This window comes from Nomascus leucogenys, chromosome 22a, assembly GCF_006542625.1.
Source record: "Nomascus leucogenys isolate Asia chromosome 22a, Asia_NLE_v1, whole genome shotgun sequence".
NCBI lineage: Eukaryota > Metazoa > Chordata > Mammalia > Primates > Hylobatidae > Nomascus > Nomascus leucogenys.
Window position 1 is genome coordinate 138,761,855 of NC_044402.1, and position 21,279 is coordinate 138,783,133.

Sequence of the window (21,279 nt, forward strand, 5' to 3'; positions counted from 1 at the left end):
CCTGAACATTCTGCCTCACTTAAGTAGGTTCTCATTTGGGCAAATGCCCAGTACCCGAAGTGTGTGAGACACTGGACCTCTTGTGTCCTGCCCGAGGAGATGAATGAGCCTTTACTACAGGGTGTGAGGGTATCACATTGTTAAACATATTTAGACTCTTAAAGTCATTCTGGAATCCCTGCAGAATCCAGAAAGCATTCTGCCTGAGAATATTATAATTTTTGCATATTTCTAAGTAGTGCGTACAGAGCTGATCACTTTGACTTAATGAGTACGTTTTAATTTCGTTTGTTTGTTAACTGCTTTACATTACATTACAGATTAAGTTTAATATATATTTTCATTGTGCAATTTTATGTTAGGAAGAAGGGACCCTAAAACCAGTGAAAATAGTCTTTCCCCTGAAAAAGAACATAACTCTTCCTACTGTAAAGCTAAGAAGGAACATAGCAGGAAACAGCTCGGTAAGCTAAGTGAACCATAGTGGAGGCTGTGAGTGAATGTTGAGAGTTGAAAGCTTTACTGCCTGGTCCTGTGCTTCTGTTTGGTCATCGAACATGTGGAAGTCTGTGGGGGTGGTTGGCATAGGTGTGGCCCTGCTTGACCTGGGGCCTGAGCTCTAGAACACTGCCTTCTGGCCAGAGTGGAGAGGGGGCAGAGGGACATGTTGGCCCCATGCAGGGCTGCCCCTGGCCAGGTGAGGATTTCCTACCCTGAGTCAATCACAGGCTTAAATTGTCCATTTGAGCCTTCCTTCACTGATTCTGCAGACATTTATGATAATAAAGAGAACACAGGGGTGCATATGTGCGTGTTTGTGATGAATCTTCAAGGAAAATGAAGCCAAGAGGAGCAGGGATGAGGGGTATGAGCAGGGAGGGCCTCTCCGAGGGAGGACATCTGGACAGAGAGCTGACTTGGGTGAAGGAGGACATGCAGGTGTGTGAGTGGTGAGGCAGGTGGAGAGGGGAACAGCGATAGGGGAAAGGGCTGGGCCAGGAAGCAGGGCCTGGAGCTACTGGTCCCGGGCCACAGCAGCTGTGTGGTTTACAGTGAGTGCACACAGAAGTCCTTGAAGAGTTTTAAGCAGCACAGAGGCAAGATTTGACTTAGGTTTTAGAAGGCCTCCTTTTAAAATTGTGGAGTGGCAGGAGTAAAGGCTGCAGCGCAGTGAGGAGGGGGCCGTGGCATCTGGATGAGAGGAGGTGATGGTTTGGACCAGCATGCCAGTGGTGAGAACAGGCTGGGTTTACTGTGCTGATGGGTTGGATGCCACTTGTTTGAATGGAAAGGAATCAAAGATGAGATTCATTCTGGGAGGGGTCTGGGCTCCTAGGGGGTGGCCTTTATTGACATAGACGGTTCTGGGAGACACTGGTTGGTGGAATAGGTGGCAGTGTTAGGAATTCTGTGTTGGACAACAAATTTGAGATGGCTGTGGACCAACCAAGTAGAAACATCTAGTTGACAGCTGGATATATTGACTTGGAGATCAGGAGAGAGCTGGAGAAACCGAAGGGAAAAACAAAAAATGGAGAGTTCTAGCATACAAGTGATGTTTACGGACATGGACCTTTGTGCAGTAATTAGTCCAGGGGCGTGTGTAGGTAGGAAAGGGTGCGGTGAACTCCAGAGCTTGCTGTGGTCCCCCAGGTCAGAAGAGGAAGAGGAGGAGGAGGAAGAGGAGGAGGGAGGATCATCCTTGCAAAGGAAACAGAAGGCCAACAAGTTGTAGGAAAACTTGGAGAGGAAGAAAGTGTTAGGGAAGGAGAGGGGTCTTCTTGTCAAGCTCTAAGAGGGGAGTCATGTGGAGGCTGAGAATTGACCATTTAGTTGACAAGACAGTTTGCTGGTGACCTTGGTGTAACCCTTATAAATCCCAGCTAAAACAACCAAACACAAAATCTTTTATAATATTTTAATCTGTTGTTAACTATTTTATGTCAGGAAGGAAGGAGGATAATATTTCAGCTAAAATTTTAGACTCCATAGTGTCTGGAATAAATAATGAGCCAAATCAGGAAACGACAACTTCAGAAATAGGTAAGAAAAATATATTCTTTAGTTTAAATTCCTCACCACTTTAATGTGAATGGTTATATCTCAATGTAGTTATACATTGTTAAAAAATTATTCTAACTACTTTAATGTTCATGAGACTTTTTCATGATGTATTGAAGACTGGACATAACTTGAGGTTTTATTTGGTTTAATATGCTAAGTTATGTAACTTTATTAACTCAGCTTTAAGTTAATTGTATGCCTTTTTATACATAGATTATTTTTGCATTTCAGTGAAAATGCTTTCTTAATCTTGCTGTTGGGATCTCACAGTGGTGTGGCTGATGACATAGGGAAAAGGTTTTTATGTCTTCATCCCGCTCTGCTTTATTCTACTCAGAAAATGCTTGCCGTAGAGATGTTTAAAGTGCTAGTTAGGCACGTTGGGGAAGTTGGCCTGTCACAGCCAATCACATTCAGGCCAGCCGTGTGGCGGGTGCGCCCAGCCCTTGTCCTGCTGCTTCAGAGGGGGTGGTCCTTGGTTCAGTATCAGTAACTACTGTCATCTGTGACTTCAGATGGAATTCTTCAAAATATTAGAATTCTTCAGTTGCACTTAAGGTAAAAGTAGTGTAAAATTAGACTTTAGGGGAAGAGGAAATTTTTGCTGGGCCCAACTTGCCTTGTATCTGTCTGACTTTTACACATTCTGAAGTGTAGCTTGAATACCGATGAGCACATCCTTCTCTCTCTGTGTGCGTTCCCCTCAGAGCTGGCATTTCCAGGAGTGGGCGCGCTTGGTACAGCAGCCGCAGTGTGAAAGATGATCTGTGGTTATTTTATTCCAAGTAGGGTGACTATATGGGAGTTGTCTGGGTCTTCAGTAGCATGGGATGGTGGAGTAAAAGGTGACTGAGCTGGAGCAGGGTGTTTCCACTGAAGAGAGCCCCTGCCACACGGGCATGCATGTTACCGTTCAACCACATCTTGGTGATGTATGTTTTCTTTTTGTGGGAGCTTTCCTCATCCCCAGGTGCCTGAGGGGAAACACCCAGGCACACTGCAATCTTGCACTGCAGGAGAGGGCAGCAGGCAGTGGCGAAAGCCTGAGGGGTGGACTCCTGGTAGCCCCCACCCAGCTAGCTAGGACCTCATCTCTGAGGCCACAGGGATGACTCCCCACCTCCTGCTTACCTGCCTCATGGCCTTGAGCCAGCCATGTGAGTGGGTTCTCTGAGCCAGTTTCCTTGTCATAAATGGGCATAAAGATACCTGCCTTGAGGGTGAACGAGGTGTCCATAAAGTGGTGGCTTGCCCCAGGCACGCTGCAGTCTAACCCGCTTTATCACGGATTACCTCTGCCGAACTGCCAGCCCTGGATCAGGGCGAGACAGCGCTCATCCTAAAATGGGCAATGGATTTAGAACAAATTGAAATCATTCTCCAGACACGTAGTGAGGACTGTATAGGTAATATCGACAAGTGTGAAGATAACACAAGCCCAGGCAGTAAGAAGCACAAACTGCAAATGTGGTTTCTGGGTTGAGCTTTTTGCAGACATTGGGATGGAGCCTGATGCCACCTGCTGGGGAGCAGAGTCTCCCGCTGTCCTTGGGTGGCAGTGTGGGGTGGGTGGCGGTGCGAGGTGTTGGGAACAGTGGCCAGGAGCAGAGCCTGGGCTCTGGAGAGACTCCCGGTCCCTTGTCTTTCTCCTCCCTCCCCACCCTGGCCCTGCTCCCCTGGGGTCCTGCCACAGCACGGGCCTGGGGTCTCTGTCCTTGCAGTTGCAGGTGTTACCTTGCACTGGTCATGGTTTAACATTTGGAATTCAGAGTTTGCTGGCAGTTGTTACAGTTCCTTAATTTCTTCATTGAGGGTGCACTGCCATTGGGTCTGGTTAATGAGCCCGTCCTCACAGTACCTTTCCTTCTTAGTGCTTCAAAGAAAAGTCTGTGTTGTCAAAGCCGGCCTTTGTTGCACTGACTGACCCAGCCCTCGCGAGCCCTGTGCCCATAGCCTGGGTCATCATCAGAGAATTTGTGGGTCTTATTGTTACCATTTTGATTTTTTGGGTGGATTAAAGAGTTCAACAAGGAATTTATCCATTTCTTTTTCAAAACATGAACAATTTCTTCCTGTACTCCAGTTGTTATGCAAGCTGTAAGGCATGCTTTGTTCGCTTTACAATTGTGTAACAGTTCCAAGTTTTTCTGTAACATTAAGTCAGGTCTTTATTTTGCTTCATTTCCCTCATTTCATTTTTGCTTACTTCTCTGTTTCTATTGTGAAAAATACGGAAAAGTAGAAAGAATAGTACAACTAATGGCCATATACCTCTCACCCAGATTCACTAGTTTTACATGTTTGCCATTTTGCTTAATGTACAGTTATGCATGTGTGTGTATATATATGTATATATTTTTTTGAGATGGAGTCTCACTCTGTTGCCCAGGCTAGGGTACAGTGGCGTGATCTCAGCTCACTGCAACTTCCACCTCCCGGGTTCAAGCGATTCTTCTGCCTCAGCCTCCTGAGTAGCTGGGACTACAGGTGTGTGCCACGATACCCGGCTTCTTATGTGTACTTTTGAGACAGGGCTTTGCTCTGTCACTCAGCCTGGAGTGCAGTGGTATGATCATAACTCACTGCAGTCTTGAACTCCTTGGCTCAAGTGATCCTCCTGCCTCAGCCTCTTGACTAGCTAGGACTACAGGCATGTGTCACCATGCCCAGCTAATTTTTTTGTTGTTGTTGTTGTAGAGAGAGCATCTCACTTTGTTGCCTAGGCTGGTTTGAACTCCTGGGCTCAAGTGATCCTTTCACCTCAAACTCCCAAAGTGCTGGGATTGCAGGCATAGGCCAGCAGACCCAGCATATAGTTACATATTTTAATGAACTGTTTCAAAGTATGTTAAAAAACATCCTAACACTTTATCTCTAAATACTTCAACATGCAACTTTAAAAAAGTACATTTTCCTACACAGCCAGAAAAGTATTGTCAAACTGAACTCAGTTATTGCTTCCTGATAGCATCTAAAACCCAAGCTATATTCTGATTGTCCCAGAAATGTTTTTCTATTCTTTTTAAAAAAAAAAAAAAAAAAAAAACACTGGCTATTTGATGACACTTAACTTAGTGTAGCTAAAATTTGCGCAGAACACTGGCAGAATGATGGACCTCTTTCAATTGTATTTATGGGCCATACGTCTGATTAGTTTCAATAACAGTGACTGATAGGGACCAGCCCCTCCCAGCCGGGCACAGTGCTCCTTGCTCTATGCACAAGATCTCATTTGACTCAGGATGACTCTGTGAGGCGGGGCAAACTGAGCAAACTGCGGCTTAGGAAGGCTGAGGGACCTGACCAAAGCGTAGCCCGTGGAGAGAGGAAGCGCCACTGTTCCACCCTAGGGCGTCTTGAACCAGGGCTCACATTCTCACCTGCAAGGTTCATTGGTTACCAGGTAGCTCTAGACAACAGATTGTGCTTATGCTGTGACTCTTCTTTTTTTTTTTTTTTTTTTTTTTTGCCAATTCATAGTCATTTTTATTTTATTTTATTTCTTTTTTGAGATGGAGTCTCACTCTGTTGCCAGGTTGGAGTGCAGTAGCGTGGATCTTGGCTCACTGCAACCTCCACCTCCTGGGTTCAAGGGATTCTCATGTCTCAGCCTCCTGAGTAGCTGGGATTACAGGCGTGTGCCACTAGGTCCAGCTAATTTTTGTGTTTTCAGTAGAGATGGGGTTTCACCATGTTGGCCAGGCTGGTCTCAAACTCCTGAGCTCAGGTGATCCACCTGTCTGGGCCTCTCAAAGTGCTGGGATTACAGGTGTGAGCCACCGCTCCCGGCCATCATTTTAATCTTATAAGTGCATTATTTATTTGTTTAAAGGTATTATTTGACAAATTGGTTAGTGCCTTCTCCGTGATTATGAATTGATTCTACAGTGTGGTATAATTAGTGAGCGTGTAGTCTGTTTTCATGTTCTTTCTCTCAGTGTGAATTGGGGTTTAGTAAAGCTTACATAAGAATACCACTAGAACTTTGAAAAGGTAAAATTGTGAAAGAGTCATTGGTCTCTGAACTACAGAATGAAGATAGTGCATTTATAATTTGCTTATTGCGATGGTGAGTATGGTAGAGTATGGAAAATATTTGACACTTTGAAATCAAGTACACAACTTAAAATGATTAGAGTGTTTTCTTCTAAAGTTGAGCATCTACAACCGCCAAGCTTATGTTTATTTTTAGATTTTTTTTAAGAACTTAATATTTCATGTTTATTCTCTGGTTACCCTGAATAAAATATAAATAACTATTTGAATCAGACTATTTAAGTCAACATCATTTTCACAGATTGATAAAAATGTCTTTGCAAAATTATATGTCATCTATTTTATGTAGTTCTATTACATTATAAATAAAACAGTTATATGATAGTTAATGTCAGGTTGATTGTGATGTAAGCTGTTTTGAATAGTTTTAAGAATTATAAGATTGTGTTTCAGGAAAGGGAACATTCTTCCAATTTTATTTTTGTCTCTCAGTTTCTTTTTAGAGTGGAAGGTCCTTTGACTGAGGCTAGTTTTCCAGCTCTGGGTCCTGCTGTAATATAGAACCTATTCCTCTAGCCCCTCATCTGGGCCCCCCGTCTTTTTTTTTTTTTTTTTTTTTTTGAGACAGAGTCTGACTCTATCACCAGGCTGGAGTGCAGTGGCACGATCTCGCTCACTGCAACCTCCCCTTCCCGGGTCCAAGAGATTCTCCTGCCTTAGTCTCCCGAGTAGCTGGGACTACAGGCATGTGCCACCACACCCGGCTAATTTTTCTATTTTTAGTAGAGATGGGGTTTCACCATGTTGGCCAGGATGGTCTCGCTCTCTTGAGCTCGTGATCCACCGGCCTCAGCCTCCCAAAGTGCTGGGATTACAGGCGTGAGCCACCACACCCGGCTCCTACCCTTTTTTTTCAGACAGGATCTCGCTCTTACACGCAGGCTGGAGAGCAGTGGCATGATCATGGCTCACTGCAGCCTCGACCTCCTGGGCTCACGTGATTCTCCTGCCTCAGCCTCCTGGGTAGGTGGGACTACAGGCACCTGCCACCATGCCTAGCTAATTTTTGTAGATACGAGTTTTTGCCAGGTTTCCCAGGCTGGTGCCTGCCATGGCCTCCCAAAGTGTTGAGACTACAGGCATGAGCCATTGCGCTTGGCCTTTTTTTTTTTTTTTTTTTTTCCGAGATAGGGTCTTACTGTTTTCCCTGGGCTGGAGTGCAGTGGTGTGACCATAGCTTATTGCAGCTTCGAACTCCTGGACTCAAGTGATCCTCCCATCTCAGCATCCTGAGTAGCTGGGACTACAGGTGTGTGTAACCATGCCTGGCTAGTTTTTTAAATTTTATATTTTTTGTGTACACGAGTTCTCTCTCTGTTACCTAGGTTGTCTTTACTCCTGGGTTCAAGTGATCCTCCCACCTAGGCCTCCCAAATTGCGGGGATTATAGGTGTTAGCCACTGTGCCTAGCCTGTTTTTTTTTTTTTTTTTTCACAGCAAAAATATTTTCTGAGGTATTTGATATTTTTTCTATCTTCATAAACTTTGGAACATCAGTCAGTAATTAGTAGACAATATGTGGAAGTTTTCAATATGGCCAGGACTGTGCACTGTGTCCAAAATATTTTTCTTTTTTTCCTGCATTCCTGAAACAGCCGCCTACTTGCAGCCTTTCAGCTGCTGGGTCTGGCTCTAGTGGGGAGGTGAGTGGAGACTGGCAGTGTCAGGTAGCTCCAGAAATGGGGGGCGGGGGCAGTCTGCTCCTCCTGGCCTGAGTAGACCCAGGATCCACTCACAGTCTGGGGTGTCCTTTCCCTTTCACCCCAGAGCCACCCATGGGGGAGGAACATTCTAGATGCATGTTTTCTTTTTTTTTTTTTCTTTTTGAGATGGAGTCTCACTCTGTTGCCCAGGCTAGAGTGCAGTGGCGCGATCTCTGCTCACTGCAACCTCCGCCTCCCAGGTTCAAGCGATTCTCCTGCCTCAGCCTCCCGAGTAGCTGGGACTACAGGTGCCTACCACCGCGCCCGGCTAATTTTTTATTTTTAGTAGAGACGGGGTTTCACCATGTTGGCCAGGCTGGTCTCGAACTCCTGACCTCAAATGATCCACCCACCTCGGCCTCCCAAAGTGCTGGGATTACAGGCATGAGCCACCGCGCCCAGCCTCTAGATGCATATTTTCTAAAAGCTGCCTTTGGTCAGTCCTTTGTCAGTCCAAACTTGCAGTGTGGGAAAACATAGATAAGTAAGTGTGCTCTATGTTAATGAAGCCGCTGATCATTAGTCTTAATGACTAATTTTAAACTGTTTTATGTCAGGAACAAAAGAAGCTAATATTAACTCAACTAGTATTTCAGATGATAATTCAGCTAGTCCGCGGTGTGAGAATATTGAGCCTGACCCCACAGAGAAGCAGAAAGGTAAGAATGGTCCCATTTTGCCCTTTCCTGGCGAGAGCAGAGTGAGCCCTCCAGAACCTTCTTCCCAAAGGGCCGCAGCCTAGAGCCCGAGGTTTTCCCCTTGGGTCTGAACGTGGCAAATAATTCACTTCTGCCTTTTTGCATAAACTAGAATCGAACATGGTGGTTTCTTGATAGCATGGGACCCACTCGTGTGCTCCCCCGTGCTTTGTCAGTGAGAGGAGGTGGTATGTTTCATCACTTGGGGGTGTCATGAGTGGTCCCTGAAAAGTTTCGGGGTCACCACTTGGAGAGCCCCACCAGTCAAGAGGTGTACCCCCCCAGACTTCATGGTTACAGTGCTGTGGCCACCATGATTTTTCTGTCATTTTCTTTGAGTGTTGAATTATACCTCAGTGAGATTTTACTTTCACCCTAAATTTTCTCAGCCTTAAAAAAAACTTTGGTAAAATAGCCATTCAATGTTTGTGTTTTGAGGCCTTGGAGCTCTTAACAGGCCTGCAAGGGTGCCAGTGCCCAGGTAACCAAGGCTTGTGCAGGCGGCAGTGGCAGAGTGAGGTGTGGCCAGGGGAGGGTTGATGTTTGTTGATTCGTTCAAACAGAAAATTATCTGTTGAAGGCCTACTGCATGTCAGCCCTGAGGCTGGGAGTGCATGAGCCAGTGAAGTCAGGCTGGCCTTCTGCCTTCCTGGTGCAGATGAGGCTCGAAGATCAACCGAAACCGTTTGATGGGGTGGCAGTCTGGGACGGGAGGGGCCTTGGTTGGTGAGGGTGGCCCAGAAAGCCTGCAGGGCAGAAGGGACTGTGTAAACCAAGATCCCAGCTGGGATGTGACTGCAGCAGGGCTGGCTCAGCCCAGAGGAGGGGCCAGAGCCAGGTCCCTGTGCCAGCTTACGGAGTTTAGCCTTTATTGGAAGAGCAGCAGGAGGCTAATTATGTCTTTAGGAGGAGCAGTATAATGATATTTAGATTTTAAAGAGTGGCCATGTTAATTAGGGAGGGTTAAAGATTGTCCAGAGAAGAGAGAGAGGCCTGGACTGTGGAGGCGCCCTGGGAAGGGAGAAGTGGTGGGATTCCAGGGCTGCTGGCACATGTTGGGGGAGCTGGCCTGGAGCATAGAGGGAAGGCCCAGGCTAGAGAGGAGCTGTGAGAGTTGCTGGTGCCGGGTGATGGCGGGAGCCTGGGTGGGGACTAGGTCACCTGGGATAAGATTGTGAGTGCAGGAGCTGGCAGAGTGCTGGTGCCGTGGAAGCACAGGCTTCGGGGAGGGTGATGTGGGCCATGTGGCAGGTGCCTTGGGTTCTGGGTAACGGGGACTGGAAGTATCCATTGAAAGGTAGAGAGTTCACTGTGCTGACTTTCCTTCTGGGTATCGGCCTTGTGGTTGAATAACTGCACCTCTCAGGCACCTTTCTGAGTGCTGTGTAATTCAGGGTCTGTCCCCAACACCCTGGTGTTTTGAAGAAAGATCCAGGGGTTTGAAACTGTGTCTGCCGCCTGCCCCCAGGTCACACGAGGACTCTCAGTGCTGGTTTCTGCTAAGCACACGCTCCAGGCCGCACAGCCATGAGGAGAAAATCTTCTGCCCCCTGCTCTTGGTCCCCAGCAGTCCCATCCCAGGGTTGAGCTGAGTCCTCCACCCCCATTGGCCCAAAGTGCTGGGGTCTCTGAAACTGCCCTTCTGGTGGCACTATCTGGAACCACATTCTCCAGGCCCCTGCTAACCACTGTGCCCTCCAGTCCCCTAGGCCCTGGCGGGTGCCAGGGTACCCCCTGTGCTGTGTGGCACTTTGTGGGGTGTGACCTCTGGAGGCTCCCAGGCCCATACTAATAGGGTCCTCTAGAGCCTCCCGGTTCCCCTTGATCCACAAGCTTGGCCCCCTCTCTCCCTGCCAGAGCCACCCTCTTAGGGCAGCATTTATGAGCTCGTGGCTGTTATGCTCACAGAAAGTCCTCCTGTGAATAAACGAGCTAGAGGTGTCTGTGGAGTGCTCCTCACTCTGCTCGGTGTGGACTCTCACAATAATCCAGGCTGATTTCTTGAGGCTGCATGAGCTGTTCCTGTCTGAGGCGGGGCCGTGTTAAACGAGGGGCTGCATCAGGCCCTGCTGCCTCCTCTCTGCCCGTATAGGGTCCTGGGCTGTCATGTGAATCCATGCGCTTTCCGCTCTTCTGCAAATGTGTTCGTGCATCTTAAGAGTGTGAAACAGAGATTTCCCACCTGTGGTTTTGAATCCACCCCACCCCTGTGGTGCCACTGCTCATTTACTTTGACTGTTTAGGTCACATTTGTCCCCAAGACACAGCACTTGAAGAAAAAGGATCCTGGGTGAAGGTGCAGAGGTGGGCCTATGTTGAGCTGGAAGATTTTCTTCTGCTTTCAGGAGTGATGGAAAAATACTTGCCAATCATGTCTATAAGATGGGCTGTTGTTGGCTGTCTCCCAGTCTTTGGAACGGCCCGGGATTTGGTTGGCCGGGTTCAGACTGTTGCGTCGTTCCCTCACATTTGGATGCGCTTTTTCTGTGGCGCTGGCTTTGTCGATTCTTGTCTCATGAACTTGTTTACTTCCTCTCTCTGATGTGCTTTCTCCACATCCCTGTGTCCTGTTTCTATTTAGTACCATTTTATGATGCACAGTTTGTTTCCTCTTTGTTTTTCTATCTTTGAAAATAAAACAAAATGGCAATAGGGACATTAGAAAAGCGGCTATGAGGAAATGATCTTTTTTTCTTAACAGACATCCAAAATTATGTACAATGTGTTTTTTCTCTAATTCTGTTCTCATCATTTAATATATTGAGGTTGACTTACACAAAAGCTAATTTTCTGATGTGCTTTTTTTTTTAGGTGACTCCACCAGTGATGCAGGTGAGGAATGGCCTTAGATACCTGTGTGTCATATCAATTGTATGCATGTGTGTGAATGTAAATGTGGACTCTCAGATTCATGCTTTATAAAGTGCATTAGTGAAAGTAACTTATTTTATGGAAAAGGATCATAACTACCCTAATTTATTTATTTATTTATTTATTTATTTATTTATTTATTTATTTTTTGAGATGGAGTTTCACTCTTGTTGCCCAGGCTAGAGTGCAATGGCACGATCTTGGTTCACCGCAGCCTCCACCTCCCGTGTAGCTGGGATTACAGGCGTGCACCACCACGCCCGGCTAATTTTGTATTTTTAGTAGAGACGGGGTTTCTCCACGTTGGTCAAGCTGGTCTTGAACCCCTGTCCTCAGGTGATCCATCCACCACGGCCTCCCAAAGTGCTGGGATGACAGGTGTGAGCCACCACGCCTGGCCAACTACCCTAATTTAATTTGAGATTTAATTTATATGTTTTAAGTTTGTAAAGAATACATTTCAGGATTTTTTTTCCAGAATATAAAGTATATTTCTAATATTCAAATTCTGACTATTTTCTGAAGTGTTAATTCCTTTTGCTTTAAATAGTGGAGTAAACTTGTCTTAATAGTTTAGGCCTCGTTATTTACTGATTAATTCTTTTTATCAAAATGAAGAAAACTTTGTTCAGATTATAAACATAATATGATATATACCAATGTAGGAAAATTAAAAAATGCAAAAAAAACAAGAACAAAAATTAAAAGCACTGGTAATTCTACTGCTTATAACTTAAATGAATATTCTTCTAGAACCCTGTATATATATATATATATATATATATGCATATGTATATAATTGTTAGATATATTACTGTACTGGATTGTTTCACACAAAATGGGGCTAGCATGTGACTGTACCATAATTTACTTAGTTACTGATTGATTGTCAGTTTTACCAGTGATGATGGGTGAACATCTTGACATGTGTCCATTTCTCCTTTTGTGTTGTATTTCCTTTAAGTGCTGAGTTGATTGGCCTGCCTTTTGAATTTTATTTCTGAAGTAGTTGAACCAGTTTGTATTCCCTGGGTTTGAGTGTGCCCATTTTCCCAAATGTTCACCGAGTTTAGATATCAGACATCAGTTTTCTCTTCATCAACATGATTGATGGAAAAATTGCTCATTTGTATTTGCAGTTACAAATGCATTTGATTGCAAATAACTGCAAATACAGATGCAAATAGTATTTTCTTTTTTTTTTTTTTGAGACGGAGTCTTGCTCTGTTGCCCAGGCTGGAGTGCAGTGGCGCAATCTCGGCTCACTGCAAGCTCCGCCTCCCGGGTTCACGCCATTCTCCTGCCTCAGCCACTCCGAGTAGCTGGGACTACAGGCACCCGCCACCACGCCCGGTGAATTTTTTTGTATTTTTAGTAGAGACGGGGTTTCACTGTGGTCTCGATCTCCTGACCTCATGATCTGCCCGCCTCGGCCTCCCAAAGTGCTGGGATTACAAGCGTGAGCCACCGTGCCCGGCCAGCAAATAGTATTTTCGAATAGTTATTGGTGTGTTTTTTCCTCTGTGAATTGCTAATTGATTGTCATTTGTTTAGAAGGAGATGTTGGACCTGCTGGCCAAGATAAGTCTGAGGTGCCAGAGACTCCAGAAATTCCTAATGAGCTTTCATCCAACATCAGGTCTGCGTGCTTTGAATCCCTTTCCCTCAGCAGAGTGATCACACCTAGGACACTGCTGTGCTTCTCTTTCTGCTTGTTGCTGTTTATTTAGTGCTTGAGCTAACTTATGAGGAATTACTTATACAAAGAATACAAGAAGTATATCAGTTTTCTGTACTGGAGTTATATCACTATATGCGGAATATTTTGGAGATTTAGGGGAATTCAAAATTATAGCTGAATTATGTGATGTTTTGATTAGTAATAGTTCTTGGTATTTTGAAATTACTGAAAATACAAGTGGAAAGATGGAGAGTTTCTGGTTGGTCGGGTTACTGGGACGTTCCTCCTCTTCTGCAGAGTAGCACGTCCTAACTAGCACATTGATTATGGCCTGGAGATGAGAGTTAACATTCACCTGGGCTTTCTTTTCCAGTTTGAAATGTATAAGCCTTTCATACTCCTTTTTTGGTTTTCCAATATTTGGGTTTAGAAGAATTCCTCAGCCTGGGAGTGCAAGACCAGCCCCTCCCCGGGTCAAACGGCAAGACAGCACGGAGGCGCTACCAATGGATAGGTAAGGCTGGCTCAGCAGGGCAGTTCCAGCCACACAGTGTGTTCTCCAGTGGGCATGGTGCCTCCACTAAGAGATGGGGGAGGGAAGCAGCACATGGTGCTGGAAACATGCTATTGAGGAACAAAAAGTGAGGGTAGGCCCTCGCCTCACACCGTAGGCCAACAGACATGTCAGATGGATGAAAGAGAAAAACCATGCATACATGTAAAATTAAATCTTCACATCTACGGGAAAATGTTGGACTGCATTTCTCTGACCCCTAGATTGAAGACTTTCTAAGCGTGAAAACAACAGGGGAATTAGGAAAAAATAGGGGAAAAAAATTAGGGGCTTAATTGCACAAAAATTAAAAATAGAAGGTGATCAAAATGTTATAAGCAGGCTGGGCCTGGTGGCTCACGCCTGTAATCCCAACGTTTTGGGAGGCCGAGGCGGGTGGATCGCTTGAGGTTAGGAGTTTGAGACCAGCCTGGCCACTGTGGTGAAACCCTTGTCTCTACTAAAAATGCAGGTTAGCCGGGCGTGGTGGCATGTGCCTGTAGTCTCAGCTACTCGGGAGGCTGAGGCAGGAGAATCGCTTGAACCTGGGAGGTGGAGGTTATAATGAGCTGAGATTGCACTGCTGTACTCCAACCTGGGTGACAGAGTATTTTTCTAGGAGTTTTGCCACAAAGAGAAGTGAAGGAATAAGACTAGAAAGTGGGAAAGGTGGTGTCAAGGGGAGTTATTATTTTTCTGATGATGGGAATGATCCAGTGGAGAGGGGAAATTGATGACGTAGGCGACGTGGGACAGGGGTTTGGTGGAGCAGAGTCCTCGTGTGGGTGTGGGAACGGGCGCGGAGGTGGAGTCGGCACATGGTGTGATGCAGATTCTTAAGGTGATTTTCTGGTACTTATTTTTCTCAGGAGCTGTAAGAGGGTCTGGGGGAAGAGGAGTGTCAGAGGAGAGAGGGGCTGGGTGAAGTCGCTGTGCACGAGGGTGGGCTAGTGAAGAGACTGGAGCAGAGGTTTTCCTCTAGGGGTGACCCTCCTTTGGGGACACTGGGCCATGATCTGAAGACATTTTCTGGTGTTCTGATGAAGGGGAGGGGTTAGGGCAGGGCAGTTGCTGAACCTCCTGCAATGCACAGGACAGTCTCCACCACAAAGGAGGATGGGCTGCCTGTCCATAGTGCCTGGGCGGAGGTCGTGGCTGACAGCTGACTTCGGGGCAGCATCTGGCGGACTTGGGCGTAAAGAGACAGGAGATGGTGTGGCGGGGCCTGTTCTGCAGCCGCAGTTGGCTACACCTACAGGCATGGGGGCACAGGCTATATTAAACAGGGCTCGGCTGTGGCAAGCAAGTGCACCGAGAGAGAAGGGAAGGAGTAGGAGTATGTGGAAGCCCCACGGTCATGACCAATGTGGGATTTATACTAGTGAGTGAGGGAGGAGCCCTTGGGGTGAAGGTCAGGAGGAGGCATTAGGATTGAGAGGCTGAAGGTGTTGGACGGGTAGAAGGATTGTTGGAGTCAGGTCCTAGGGCCGTGAGCTGGGAAGATAGATAGTGGTGGTAAAGGAGTGGGGCGCTTGGATTTGAGATTGGGGCTTGCTGTTAGTGGTAGTGACGGGTGCCTCTGGGAGTGGGTGTCGAGCGTGGGAGGTGGGATCATCCCAGCAGGGTTCAGGGACCCAAGGCCAGGATTTGGGAAGGATCATTTCTCAATACTTGAAATCACAAGTTAAGACAGGAGCAGAGTGGCGGGTCCAGGAGGACCGGGTGGGACCACGGGTTGGCAGCTGATGGCAGCAATGATGGGGTTGAGGGTGACAAGATTTAAAGTTGGCAGTTTTTAGGGAGAATGATCTGGAAGCCGAAGCAAGCATAAGGAAATTACTGACCTTTCTTCTGGGCCTGTAACAAGAGGCCGGTGGGAGGAGCAGCAGCTGCAGCTGAGAGCTGTGGGGAAGCTGTGTCCTGGAGAGCAAGGCAGGACAGAGAGGGACTGCCCATCAGGGCAGGCATGAGGGCGCAGGTGTTGGGGAGGTGGGACGTGGGCCACAGTGAGGGTGTGCTGGGAGCGTGAGAGACGAGGACGGGAGCCTGGACTTCCTGGTACTGACAGAGCAGTGGGTACGAAGTGAGGTTGGTCCTGGCGGAGCCACACAGGTGGTTGTTGAGTGTCTCAAGGACCCAGTTGAGGAAGTCGAGGATGTTGGGGCAATGGGTGTTATTTTAAGAGCTCGTTCCCAAGTGTCTAGATTCCCTCTGGACCTTGTGCATGGCACTGAAGCAAGAGAGGGTTTTGGTGTGTGTGTTTGTGTGTGTATATGTGTGTGCGTGCGTGTGTGTGCTTGTGTCTATGCGTGTGTGTGTGTATGCATGTGCACGCATGCAGCACTGTGATAACGGGGCAGGGAGTTAGGTGATTGCTTAAAGCATGGGTGTGTAGGGAAGAAACAAAGGCAGGAGGGGCCATCAAGGAGCCCGTAGAGTGTTTGGGTCTGGGGCTCACATTTGTACAGAGTGAGCTGAGAGTAGCCTGAGTGAGGAGGAGTGGGGCAGCTGTAGGTGGGGCAGTTCTAGTGGGTGGCCCTGGAGAGCATGAGAGAGCCCTTGGGTGAAGGCTGTCACCAAGGAGGACAAGGTCTGGGGCTGGAGGGCCAGGCTGTTGGACGCTGGCTTGCCCAGAATGATGTGGGAACTGGGTGGAGCACAGTGTGTACGTGGTGCTGAGTAGGACATAGGGCAGCCACCATGACTAGGAGTTGAATGAGGGTCCTCCAGCTGGCTGTGTGAAGAGAGGTCTGGGGTCAGCCCTGGCCAGTGGGACCCCAGTGTGGCCCCTGCCCTGAGGTTTGTGACCCGGGGCAATAAGCGCCTCCAGGTAGAAAGCAGCAGGTGAAGGGCTGGTGTCACTGAGAGCGCGGTGAGGGGAGAGGCGGAGGCCCTGAGGGTCTTTGTCCAGTAGAGGGCATGGCGAGGCTGTGGGGGCGGGAGGCCAGGTGTGGACCAGGAGGCCTGGGCAGCACAGGGACGTGGGGAAGCTGGATGGGGGTGGAGGGTGAGGCTCACAGGGACTCAGGCCTGGAGGGCTTGCAGAGGACACTGTTTGCAGACAGTCCATCTTAGCTTCAGCGGGTAGCTTGAGATGCTGCTCTAGAGATGGTTGGTGATTAGATTCCTCTCTGCCGACCTCTGACACAGTTTCAGATGCTTGGGATTGATGAAAACGTGTAACTGATAGAGCATTTCTAATTTAATCTAATTTCTTTTTATTTAGGTCAGGGAGTGGTAAAACCGTCTCAAATGTGATTGTAGAGTCACACAATTCTGACAATGAAGAGGATGATCAATTTGTGGTGGAAGCTGCCCCTCAGCTCTCTGAAATGTCAGAAATTGAAATGGTTAGTTAACCGAAATATGGTGTTTTTTAATAATAATGTTTTACCTACATTGAGATTAATATTCTAGCTTTTAGATTTACGTAGACAAAAATGTCCTGTAATTTTTCAGTTAGTTTTCTACCTTCGTTAATTTTGTTGTTCTTTTTTTGAGATCCACAGAAGCATGATTTTTAGAATTCAACAAGCCTGAATCTTCTTTTTCCCCCTTCCTTTCCGGCTCAGGTAACAGCAGTGGAACTAGAAGAAGAGGAGAAGCATGGTGAGTCCTGGGCACGAGTGTGCATGCGTGTCCATGTGTGTGTGCTCACGCATCTTCTCCACGTGTGCCTGGAAAGGATCCAGTGCAAGGGACTGTTGTGTGCCAGGTTCTGGTCTGGGTCACACTGGCGGGATCACACTGGCGGTACATAGGACCCTGTGGGCATGGATTCCTCTAAGGCGATGGCTGCTGCTCCCCATCCTTAGAGGAGGGGGAGGGCACCGTTGGAAGCTGGAAACTCATTGGCAACTGTCCTGCAGATGATGTCTTGTCTCATCCGTACGCTTAGATTGTGGAAGTAGATGATCTCTGAGGCCCTTTGCAAGTCTAGTTCTGGAATATTATTGTGGGTTTTCCAGCTGGACAACTCAGTAGTGCAAACCCCGTTCCCTGCACCAGGGTTTGAGTATCCTGGAGCACAGCTTCTGCGGAAGAGGCAGGCTGAGTACTTTCCCTTATAGATCTGTTCTCACAGTATGACTTTGTTTCCTGGCACCTATCACAGGTGAGTTGTTGGTTTTGGGGTTTTTTTTTTTGGTATCTATATGAAGCCATCCTTTTTTTTTTTTTTTTTTTTTTTTTTGAGGCAGAGTCTTGCTCTGTCACCCAGGCTGGAGTTCAGTGGTGTGATCTCAACTTACTGCAACCTCTGCCTCCCGGGTTGAAGCGATTCTCATGCCTCAGCCTCACAAGTAGCTGGGACTACAGGCGTGCACCACTATGCCTGGCCAATTTTTGTATTTTTAGTAGAGACAGGGTTTCGCTACGTTGGCCAGGCTGGTCTCCAATTCTTAACCTCCAGTGATCCGCCGGCCTTGGCCTCCCAAAGTGCTGGGATTACAGGCGTGGGCCACTGTGCCCGGCCTAGTCACGGGTTTTTAACACAGTGGATGTGTTTCATGTCAGCCCATCTCAGTTTTTCTTATTAATGTTCAGATTGCCCAGTGTTTGACCAGGGGAGCCTATTGGAGTTATTTTCTGGGGACCTTTAGACACATCCCAGTACACTCTTTAGCTTCCTTGTTTTCTGATAGGACAAGGCGTTTCCAGCTTATTTTGTGTACTTCCTGCCCCATAACTGCCTCATTTCTCCAAGGCACCCGGCTGCTTACTGCTCTGGGTTGCTTCTTGTTTCCAGGCATTTTCACTGCAAAAGCAGGGATATACTTTTTTAAATTAAGAAAGTATATTCTGACTTCATGGTGATATTTCCAATTCCGATTTAGGATTGTAGGGTTTTGCCTGCGTTCTTTGGTTTTATATATGCATCTCTTCCATCTCATGCCAAAAAGCCTTGCTCCCAGCAACAGCACCTGTCCCCATGCTTTATGATCCTTCATATGCTCACACAGCAATTTTAGAACACCACCACCGCTTTTTAACAACAATAGGATTACTGGAAATGCTGAAGGATTTTATTTTATTTTTTCATTTTCATTTATTTATTTATTTATTTTTGAGACGGAGTCTCGCCCTGTCACCCAGGCTGGATTGCAGTGGTGCGATCTTGGATCACTGCACCCTCTGCCTTCTGGGGTCAAAGGATTCTCCTGCCTCAGCCTCCAAAGTAAGTGGGATTACAGGCGCCCGCCACCACACCCAGTTATTTTTTTGTGTTTTTAGTAGAGATGGGGTTTCACCATGTTGGCCAGGCTGGTCTCAAACTCCTGACCTCGTGATCCGCCCACTTGGCCTCCCAAAGTGCTGGGATTACAGGTATGAGCCACCAAGCCCAGCTCAAGGATTTTTTTTTTTTGGTAGGTGTGTCTGCCTCTTTGTTGGGTTTACCCTATTAGGGATGTACAGTCAGTTACCCTGTTTTAAAGTTGTGAAACAATTCTTCTCTAGTGGCACATGCTTGCCAATTGGATATCACTAAGTTTATTTCATTTTGCATTGAACCTTTAGGCATTAGTGCTTACCTTTTTAATGTAAGATAATTCACATGATTTTAAGGTTAGATGTACAAAACCAGGTATCATCAGAAATGTGGGGCTTTGACCCCTGTCTCCTCTACCCTCTACTCTCTCTGTCTCCTCTACCTTCTACTCTCTGTTTCCCTGTAGGTAACAGTAAAATAGGGCTTATACTTACATTTGAAAAACAAACAAATAAATAAATGCATATGCATGTGCATGTGTATTTACTGATACCTACACTTATTTCCATCTTGCTCTTCTTTTTAATTTGACAGTAGATGCAGGCTTTCATTCTGCAGCAATGCAGAGAAACCATCCTCATTTCTCTTCACAGCCACATCGTCCTCCACCGTGTGGACATACCCTCGTTTATTCAGTCAGCCTCGGGTTGATGTATGCTTGGGTGAAACACTATTCCAAAAAACTTCACATGATATTTATCCCATGAGTAAATTCTGAAAGAAATGGAGTAGTCTTGCCCCAGTGTAAAAGAAGTATCCGTACTTAGAAGCATTTCTTGTTATTTCTGTTTGTAATAGATGGCTATATTTTTGGATGTCAATCTACATTCCTTCTTAATTTTTGAAAATAGAAAATCTATTTTATTTCTAAAGCTTTTTACTTTTCAAAGGAGCTGATTTCCCTGAAACACTTTGAAATGTGATAATTTCCACTACCAGCTGTCTATCACTCTTGTGTACTATCTCCTTAACAAATAAAGATTATTTGAAACTGTTTCAGCATAAAAAGAGATAGGATTAAAACTTAGTGTTTTTCCCAGCATCCCATCCATTTAGAATAGGTTTTTGGGGTAGAGAATAAACTTTTAACATAAAATCACTGATTTTTCAACAGGTGGACTTGTGAAAAAAATTTTGGAGACGAAGAAAGATTATGAGAAATTGCAGCAGTCACCCAAACCTGGGGAGAAGGTAATGGAATGATTTCGGTAAACACTGGCATTTTAGCAGTCTGTTTCATGCATTTACAGACTTTTACAAGTTGGAGCATCTTTCAAATATTACCATTATCAGTGATGTCTGTTTGCATATTTAAATGCCATTCCTGGCCAAGTGTGGTGGCTCACGCCTGCAATCCCAGCACTTTGGGAGGCCAGCACAGACAGATTACCTGAGCCCAGGAGTTCGAGACCAGCCTGGGCAACATGGCAAAACCCTGTCTTTACAAAAAATACAAAAATTAGCTGGGTGTGATGGCGCATGCCTGTAGTCCCAGCTACTTGGGGGGCTGAGGCAGGAGAATCACTTGAACCTGGGAGGTGGAGGTTGTAGTGGATCGAGATTGTGCCACGGCACCCCAGCCTGGGCGACGGAGTGAGACCCTGCCTCAGAAAGAAAAAAAAAAAATGCCATTCCTCCCTCCTCCCAGTTGGGAGGATATAAAGTGTGGGACTTTCTCTGTGGGGCTGCTTGCCTGGCCTGGTATCCAGCCCCGTCTTGGGAGGGGGCAGCGGCTTGCTTGGGGAGCTCAGGAGCCAAGAGCCAAAGGCCTGTTGGGTTTTGACTCCCTGACTCTCCCCTCCTGGCCTTGCCCATCCCTTCTCCCAGGTCCTGTTTGCAGACTGGGAGGCTGGCTGCCTGACCCTGGCTGATTGCAAAGTAAGAGGCTGGGAATTTTTTTTTTTTTTTGAGATGGAGTCTTGCTCTGTCTCCCAGGCTGGAGTACAGTGGTGCGATCTCGACTCACTGCATGCTCCGCCTCCCAGGTTCACGCCATTCTTCTGCCTCAGCCTCCTGAGTAGCTGGGACTACAGGCACCCGCCACCACGCCTGGCTAATTTTTTGTATTTTTAGTAGAGACGGGGTTTCACCCTGTTAGCCAGGATGGTTTCGATCTCCTGACCTCGTGATCCATCCACCTTGGCCTCCCAAAGTGCTGGGATTACAGGCGTGAGCCACTGCGCCCAGCTGGGAATGTTTTTCAGTCTTTTTTTAAAATATGTGTTCTATTGTACCTGGCTCCCTGCAGTCCCCCTCACACATGTGTGATGTGCTTTTGTTGGGACCTATGGCCTCTTGCCAGCCACTACCCTTTCCTTGGGCACATGACCACTGGGGCGGGCACCTGTGGGCCAACAGGGTGTGTTTCAAATGCCATAGCCAGG

At 46.8% G+C, this 21,279-nt stretch overlaps 1 protein-coding gene across 3 annotated transcripts in view; it reads left to right on the plus strand.

Moving 5' to 3' along the window:
• Nucleotides 1–21,279, plus strand: part of TRAF3IP1 (TRAF3 interacting protein 1) — a 79,382-nt gene that overhangs the window by 15,862 nt on the left and 42,241 nt on the right. For 2 of the 3 annotated variants that reach the window (XM_003277483.4, XM_030803404.1), the window contains 6 exons: nt 11,333–11,353; nt 12,947–13,031; nt 13,504–13,587; nt 16,853–16,976; nt 17,199–17,235; nt 20,010–20,086. In XM_003277483.4, coding sequence (XP_003277531.1) covers nt 11,333–11,353; nt 12,947–13,031; nt 13,504–13,587; nt 16,853–16,976; nt 17,199–17,235; nt 20,010–20,086 — 428 coding nt within the window. Of the gene's footprint in view, nt 1–1,947; nt 2,044–8,380; nt 8,483–11,332; nt 11,354–12,946; nt 13,032–13,503; nt 13,588–16,852; nt 16,977–17,198; nt 17,236–20,009; nt 20,087–21,279 lie in introns of all 3 variants that reach the window. The other variant, XM_003277484.4, reaches the window with a different exon arrangement.